This window comes from Trypanosoma cruzi, genomic scaffold (assembly GCF_000209065.1).
Source record: "Trypanosoma cruzi strain CL Brener 1047053517117 genomic scaffold, whole genome shotgun sequence".
Taxonomy (NCBI): domain Eukaryota; phylum Euglenozoa; class Kinetoplastea; order Trypanosomatida; family Trypanosomatidae; genus Trypanosoma; species Trypanosoma cruzi.
In genome coordinates this window covers 258,693-266,523 of record NW_001849565.1, presented here as the reverse complement: position 1 = coordinate 266,523, position 7,831 = coordinate 258,693, and the positions used below count along the sequence as shown (strand labels likewise).

Below are 7,831 nucleotides of genomic sequence, written 5' to 3'. Positions count from 1 at the left end.
CACATCGTACCGCAGAAGTAAAATAACAACAAAAACAACATAATAATAATAACCTTAATAATAATAACAACAATTAGAAAAAAAAAAAAACAAACAAGGCGAATAAAATTCCCTCTGCGGATGCTAACGGTACGGATTCCTTTTATTTTTCTCACTATCCATATATATATATATGTCTTTGTGAATTCCGTTTCTCTCTCCCCCAGTTCCTCTCGTTAAGTGCTGGTAAATAAAATTGTGAGTACTGCAATGAATCCCCTGCCCGAACTAATGTGCACGAATGAGGAGGTAAAAGAAATCTGGGGAGGGCAGACACACACACACACACACACAAACACGGAAAGAAAACCAACTAACCAAAAAAAGAAACAACAAAAAAAAGAACCACATTCCAAAACACAACGGACGTTACACAGATGCCGCCGAATTTGTTTTCTCTTCGGTATGAGATGGAGAAGAAGAAGAGTCATTGATATCCGTGGTCTCTTGGTGCTTTTTCTTTGGTCGTGCCACCTTTCGTGGTGCACCAGGCGCTTGAATCACCGGTTGCACCCTCGCTTCAGCCTTGTTTGCCGTGGATGACAAAGACGCGCCCAATGCGGTTCCCAAACCTCTTGCCTGTCGGATGTCAGCATCCACTGGTGGACGCAATCTGAATCTTACGGTGCGGCGGGGACGTGGTGCGCCGCGGTTATACTGCAACGCCTGGGCATCTTCTCTCGTCATGGACTGCACGGCCACTGGGCCCACAAGTGACTGTTTTTGAAGATCCTTTTCATCCGCATCAAATGGCAGAGCTTTATCGCCAGATAACGCGTACTCCCGCAGAAGACTTTGTGAGTCAGCGAGGCTTAAAACCTCAAAGGACGCCTCTGACGGTGCATTTCTGCTCAAAGAACCTCTTTTTCCGTTCCCGGTCTCTCCCTCGTGTGACGCAGCCTGATTTCGTGTTTCCTCCGTTGCCATGGCTACCGAATCCGTCAGTTCATCCTCACGGCTGGGCGGCATCGGTGGCGGGCGCGGGTAAAATCGCTTGCGAGGGGCAAACGATGTGCGGATTTCAGTCTCGTACTCCTCTGGTGGGGGCGGTAGCGAGTCAACACGGCGACTGATGACGGTGGCTTCGCCATTCTTCTCTTCACTCTTCCCTCCTTCTTGTGGTCGCGGCGATTTCAAGGAGAATAACACATCCGGAAGAACAAGGCGCGCGGACGAGGCAAAGCAATCCTTTGAGACATCATCCACAGAAAGAGTGAAGTGTTGTACCCAGTCCGGGTCTGTAATCACGGAGGGAACAGAAGAGGACTCAACAGAGTTATTCGCATCAGCATTATTGCCCTCCTTCGCTTGTTTGTGTAGCTTGTGCCCCATCACAAATTGATCGTATACCGTAAGAACTTCTTCACGAGAGACCTCGCCCCAGTCGCACGCCTCCGTGAACTGAAAAAGCGGTTGATAGTCGGCATCCGATTTGGCATCCACACCACGTTCCCAAAGTTCAATGGCCTTGTACAGATCCTCACCCTCAAGCTCTTGCCCTTGTTTTTCTCGTGTCATTGGCATCGAGGCCGCGTATTCAGGGCTATTGGAGACAATGTCATCTAACATGGTTGCAGCTGCAGGAAAAGTGTCAAGCTCCCGTGCCTCGGCAATCTTCGCAGCTTGCCTTACTTGCTGAAGGATGTCAAGCTCCATTTTCGCCAGAGACTCCTTTTGCTCTTCCTTGCTATATGGCACCTCAACAAAGGCGTACACGGGACGACGAAAAGACGGCTCATGCGCCGGCCTCCCCTCCGCCGGCCTCCACCAAACGTTTAACTCGCTTGTGCTCGTAACGTCTGTTGGGCGAAGAAGACCGTTCTTCTCGTAGTCCCATCGGCTAGCAAGCAAAGGGTGCGTCTCCGCGAGCGATGGAAGTCCTCCTGAACTTGTTGTCGCGTCTCCTACAGCTCCATTTTCACTCCCGTTCGTGTGCTGTGGAGATTGCGGCTGGTGCAGAAGAGAGCAGCGTGGGCAACCTTTATCGGCCACAGCGCGATCCCGCACGGATGACTGGTAGTTCTCCCCGCATGCGGTACAACGCCACCACACAGACATTTGACTGGTACACGGTACCGAGCTCACATCCGCATCGTTCAGCTCCGGCACCCATTCGTCAACCAGATCGGGACGAACCACCGCAAGACGACGAAGCTGCGGCTCCCTCTTATCTATGTTCCCACCCCCCTCGCTGCTTGCCACATGGCTCGTCGATACACGTCGCACTGTATGGCCATGATGCAACGCCAGCATACACGCCACTCGATGCGGGTAATGTCGAGCGAGGTGCCACCATGTACTCACATAGTGGATAGGGAATCCGCCCACACCACCAGTGCGATAACGCAGCATCGCCCTCCCCTTTTTCCTTTCTTCTTTTGTTTTGCCTTTTTTTTTGTTTTTTTCCAATGGCTTCTTTCCTCTCCTTCCTCTTTCACAAACAAACAAACAAAAAAAAAAAAGGAAAAAAAGAAAAGGACAAAAAGAAAGGAGAAAAAGAAAAAAAAAGAGAAAAACAAAAAGCTCCCAATTTTCAGTCGTTGTTCTTCCTTTTGCTTATTATTCCTTATCCTTTTCCATTCTTTTTAGTATCGGCGTAAAAGCGTCTTTTTCTTCGACACCGCCGTACGGTCTGTTCCCTGATTGCTTTTACTCGTTTTCATGGATCCGCCCAACCCAAATTTTCTCACGGTTCTCCTCTTTTGTTGTTGTTGTTTTCCACGGCGGCGTTGTTGACGTGCCGCCTGCGTCTCAGCGATGATGTTCACATCGTTGACAAACGCAATCTCCTGCGCCGCAAAGTAGTCAAACGGCTCGCCTTCTCCCCGCTCCACCGCTGTTGTGCGCAGGGCCTTCGCTCCATCGGCGGTCGTCACGTAACGCTCTGTGCGCATCCGTTTCGCCTGTGATCCATTGACGCCTTGCTTCTCTTCATCAGACCGTTTTGGAAAAGTGAGTGAGAGGTTGAAAAAGCCGCCTTGTGCCGCTCTCGCAGCGGGACCGCTGCCCCCCGCATCTGCCTCTTCCTCCGCTTCCACCTCATCACGCCGACGTGTGTGACCTGCCATGCGTGCCACCACTACTCTTTCCCTTCCCTTTCCTTTCCCTTGTGTTGCCATCGCTACCTCCCCCGACTGTATATTTATGCAAGAGCTGGGAGTGGGTGCTCGATGCTGAAGGCGTACCTCAGACACCCATATCGGCACGGCTTGCAGGGGCGCAAGTGTGCGTGGCTGGACTGCGGCCGATCCACACGCCTCGCAGAGAGCCTGTAACCCTGCGACGACCATTCCAAGGGGCTGATAAACACTTAACTCTTGACGCTGTTTTTCCGTAACAACGTCCTGTAGAAGAATGTAATAACGGCTTCCGTTTGTGTTTGGCGACCCAACGTTACCGATGAGTAGTGTGCCTGCGCGAAGCTGCTGCATGCCAGCGGCATGGGTCGAGTGGGCGGCAGTGGAAATAGAGGAGGAGGAGGAAGAAGAAGGGTGCGACTGTTTCCCTTTTTGTGGTTCGTCTTCAATGAAGCCACCAAAGATGGTTTTCGTCATGCTGCTGCCAATCTCCATCATGACATTCTTCTCGATGCGCACAACAGCGCTCTCCGCAAAGGGCTTCAACCCTGAGGAGCGCAGCCCACCGCCCACGGACGTCGCCGAGAGTTCACCAGCTGCAATACCAAAGCTGTTCAACACATCCGTTGAAGGGAGCTGGCCCGTGCACATAAAGAAGAAGTTCAATGTCGCTTTCGGTCGCTGCTCCGCCGCCTGTAAAAGGACACGCACCGACACATCGCGTGGCTCCTTCGGATTTTGTCGATTAGGAAAACGGAAGTGCAACGTTGCCTGCATCCAGTACAAAAAAACACACACAGAGAAAATGCCCTTCTCCTTTCGTCCGCAGCACTTATCCCACTTCTTAGACTGTTGCCTCCTTACAGCAAAAGAATAGAGAGAAAAGCAGATGCGCTCCGAGCAGGCCCCGTTTTCGAACAAAGTCAAAAAAAAAAGGAGGCACACCACTTATAATGTGGGCGCATGTAGACACACATACGTATATATATATATATATATGTACAGGGAACAAAAAGATGCCGCAATTTATTTATGCCGTCTACACGTTTTCTTCCCCATCTTTCAGAGGCATCTCCAGCCGACTCACCGTCCTCGGTGGACTCTCACTGGCATCATCCTCCTCATCACGACTTCTCTTTCCATCATTCCCTCCCCTTGTTTCCACCATTTCTTCTCCATGAGACATTGCAGCATGGTCGCGTAAGGAGAACTCATCATTGAAAGGAATATCGGTGACCAGATTTTCTTCTTCAACCGTCTCTTCGTCTTGCTGCTCGCTGCAGACGTCGCTCTCTTCATTATCACAGCACTCAGTTAGAGAAAAGCTGCGCGGCTCGCTGTGATCACCTGTCACATCGTCATCTTCTGCCTCTTCTTGTAATTCCCTAGCGTCCTGTTCCTCCTCATTTTCAACATGAATCCCGTTTGCATAATCATCATCATCTGGTGCTTCTGCTTCCACCTCCTCGATATCTGCCGCCTCGTCTTCGACGCTCTTTTCTGCTTGAAAGCCCATCCCACCAATGTTAACTGAAACAACGGCCTCTGTTTCGCCTCGTCTTTCAGCAGCTGCAATATCCTCCAAAAGAAGCAGTCGAGCATATGCCTCCCGCGACTTCCAGAGCTTTTGCCATGCCTCTATCTGCTTTTCCACCCCATTTTTGCTCGGCGGGCCCGTCTGTAGAACAAGTCGCGAGGCCAACGAGTCCAACATTTCTTCCATCCGATGTCGATTGCCTTTCAAAACCTTCAGCACCGCTGTTGCAGAGGCGTAGCAGGAGGAACTCCGCACTGCGTGTGGTGTGATGGCCTTAATCAGCCATTCGGTGGCACACAAGGTTGAGGGAAAGGCCGGCGTGTTCTTGGTGAGTCGCTCAAGGACGAGAAGGGCGTTGCGGTGAAGAAATGGAATTTCTCGCTGGTGCAGAAGGAGATGGACAAGTGCGCGACATAAGTAGGCCTCCAGCTGAGTTGGGAATGCCGGTAGTGCAGCCTGCGCTTCTTGAATCGCACCCTTCTCACCGGATGAATCCGCTTCTTCCTGATCTTTCACACCATTGGCAGCATCAGTCATCCCTGCGGCGTAGGAGGCAAAAATGGACATGAAAGTTCGTGGCTTCGGCTCCAGAAGTGCCATGAGTGCCTCCGTCGTGAAATTCACAGGGGGAGAAGACACATCTGCTGCCCCACCACTCGTTGTTGTTGATGTCGCAATAGGGTCGTTCACAGACGGAAATGGGGGCATCTCAACGGTAGTCTCATGCAGAGCCGCACGCAAAAGAGCCAACAAGAAACCCACGCGCTTGCATTCGCCGTCCGTAAAACCCACAAAAAACGTCATGGTAGCGGTGATGAGGGAGAGAACAATGTCGACAACTCGTTCATAGTCCCCACACCCATCCTTATCATTTCCAGTTGTTTTGGTGACGTTCAAAAGCCACTTCATAAAGTGATACACAAACAACGTGTCCTCTAGGCTAAGAAGGGCACGTGGAAGAAGGTACGACGTTGCAAACACCACGGGCTCAGCAAGCACGCCGCTACAACGCAACTCCTCAAGTAACGCTGCTCGTGCTGCTTCGCACTTCTGATAAAGCTCTTGATGGGCTTCCTTCTCCAGCCGTATTTGCCGCAGCTGTTCCTGTAGCCAACGAATAGTGGGGTCCGTGGTGGGACTGCTTCCGGCGCTGCTATTATTATTATTATGATCGCTCTCATGGGTATTGTTGTGAATACCGGTATCTTTATGGATGCTCCTCTTTACAAGGGCAGTGGCGTGATTATAAAACTGGTTCACTTCATTCGTTGCCGCCGTGTAAACAGATTCATCAAACACGAAGTGGGCAGCGGAGTAGTAAGACAATTTCTGTAAAATTGAAAAGGGAATGACACTATCGATGGCCGTGACAGATGCCGGACGCTCCACACAGCTCATGATATCAGACGGCGTAACATTGAATAGAGCGTCTACGCTCGAAAACTTTTTCCCAATTGACGTCTTACGCTGCGCCTCCTTCACGGCAAAGCGGGCCGTAATGCGTAGAGCAACATGTGGCATTGCAACCATAAAGATCTCCTCTTCTGGTGGCCCCTGTGGGAGTATTGTCTCCATACAGAGCAGCAGATCATTGATCACATTGTAATCCCTCGCACAGGTGAGAAGCACAAGCTGCATCGTCCCCGCCAGATCCGCCTGCACCGTGTATATTCGGCTGTGTAACCGACAAAGGTGCAACAACAGGCACTGCCCCAGCGTAAACTTCACTGTGGGGGTTCCCTTCCCCTCGTCATCATGTCGCTGTTGCGGTGTAGCCGTCGTGGTCGCTCGATGCATGTCTCTTGCCTCTTCTTCCCCTTCTTCTTCGTCTTCCTCTGGCTCTTCGTTCTCAACAGGGACATGACACTCCTCCTGCAGGGCAACTCGAAACATGGACGTGGCGGCGGCCAAGATGGCGGGTGTGAGGGATGTGTTCCAACGACCTCGACGGAACGACTCGGCTGCACCCTTTGCAAACCACTGTGTGGAGGAGGGTGCAAGGAGTGCCTTCAACTGCGCCACGCTGTACTGTTCCTCATGCTCAAGGGTAAGGTCGAGCATCTCATGAAGGATGGACCTCAGCAATTCCAACCCAAATACGATAGACGCACGGGCTTCCCTGCGAAGCGCATACTCGGCTGCCCGGAGCAACATACCGCCATCAAAACTGTGCGGATTGTCACGCCATAGAACGGAGAGAAACGTTGCGATAAGCCCGACACGGTTTGCATCCGCTGTTCCAATGCGCTCTTCTTCCGCGTATTGTCGCATAATCGATAAACCTTCGTGCGCTACAAGAGTGAGAACCGCCGCTGGAGCGCCCTTCAGCAACTGCGTGTGAATCTGCAGGAAGTTATTCCCATACCCTACTGCTTGCTGGAACAGCTTCCTCGCCACAAGAAGCGGATTCGCGTAAATGACTGGTTGCAACAGGTTCCTGTAATGGGCCACATTGGATTGCGTCATTCGTTTTAATGATTGCGCAAAAAGCGCTTCAAGCTCCTTAGAGCGGAGTACGTCGTGCGGGGCACGATCACAGATAGACGTCGGACGCAGAAGCCAATGTAGCCAAGTGTTCATGTGCAGGAACTCAGCAGGATTCATTCCAAATTTCACCACCGGCCCTTTTTCTTTCATAAGAAGAAACAGTGCCTGAACGCGACCATACAAAATCGGCGAGGGCGCAAGAACGCGCATGCAAGGCATAACAACATGAATAAGGTACCGTTCCGCCAAACCCAGGGCGTTCCGGCATGCCACACCATAGTTTGTGTCTTCTGCATGCTTATTCATAGCCGTGTATTGACCCTCCTGCTCCTCATGTACAAAGTGTAGGAGCTGGCCGCATTCCCTGGTGATGACCTCCACCAGAGAGCAAAGGAATGCTTGTGACGCCACGTAGGCGTAAATCGTCGACAGGAGCGGAAAGTAAGTTTCGAGGGCTCGCAGTGTGGCAGAAAATGCATACCGCCTCAACGTGCTTTTATTATTATTGCTGTTGTTGTCTTCATCTTTTTCCTTCTCTTCCTCTTTGTTGGAAAGGAAGGCCTGAACATGCTGTAGGACTTTCCTAGGGATGCTGCCAACACCTGGCAAGGCTACTGACGGCACTAGACACACATTCATTCCCATCTCCGTTCTCATCTGCGTGATGGTCTCCGCCATGAGACCCGGAAGC

General features: G+C 51.4%; 3 protein-coding genes across 3 annotated transcripts, besides 7 other annotated features; all 3 read right to left on the bottom strand.

Moving 5' to 3' along the window:
• Nucleotides 1-7,831: a sequence feature (heterozygous, Esmeraldo-like haplotype).
• Nucleotides 22-74: a microsatellite.
• Nucleotides 313-338: a microsatellite.
• Tc00.1047053511429.30 (hypothetical protein, conserved) lies at nucleotides 409-2,391 on the bottom strand (the record flags this gene model as incomplete). The annotated part of the gene is made up of 1 exon (XM_800236.1): nucleotides 409-2,391. One exon carries the CDS (start codon nucleotides 2,389-2,391, stop codon nucleotides 409-411), a length of 1,983 nt encoding a protein of 660 aa, XP_805329.1.
• Nucleotides 2,402-2,444: a sequence feature (A-rich).
• Nucleotides 2,478-2,561: a sequence feature (T-rich).
• Nucleotides 2,625-3,893, bottom strand: Tc00.1047053511429.20 (hypothetical protein, conserved; the record flags this gene model as incomplete). The annotated part of the gene is made up of 1 exon (XM_800235.1): nucleotides 2,625-3,893. One exon carries the CDS (start codon nucleotides 3,891-3,893, stop codon nucleotides 2,625-2,627), a length of 1,269 nt encoding a protein of 422 aa, XP_805328.1.
• Nucleotides 4,092-4,118: a microsatellite.
• On the bottom strand, nucleotides 4,156-7,831 carry Tc00.1047053511429.10 (hypothetical protein, conserved; the record flags this gene model as incomplete). The annotated part of the gene is made up of 1 exon (XM_800234.1): nucleotides 4,156-7,831. A coding segment is annotated over one exon (3,676 nt), but the record flags the coding sequence as incomplete, so codon positions are not given.
• Nucleotides 6,452-6,503: a sequence feature (GA-rich).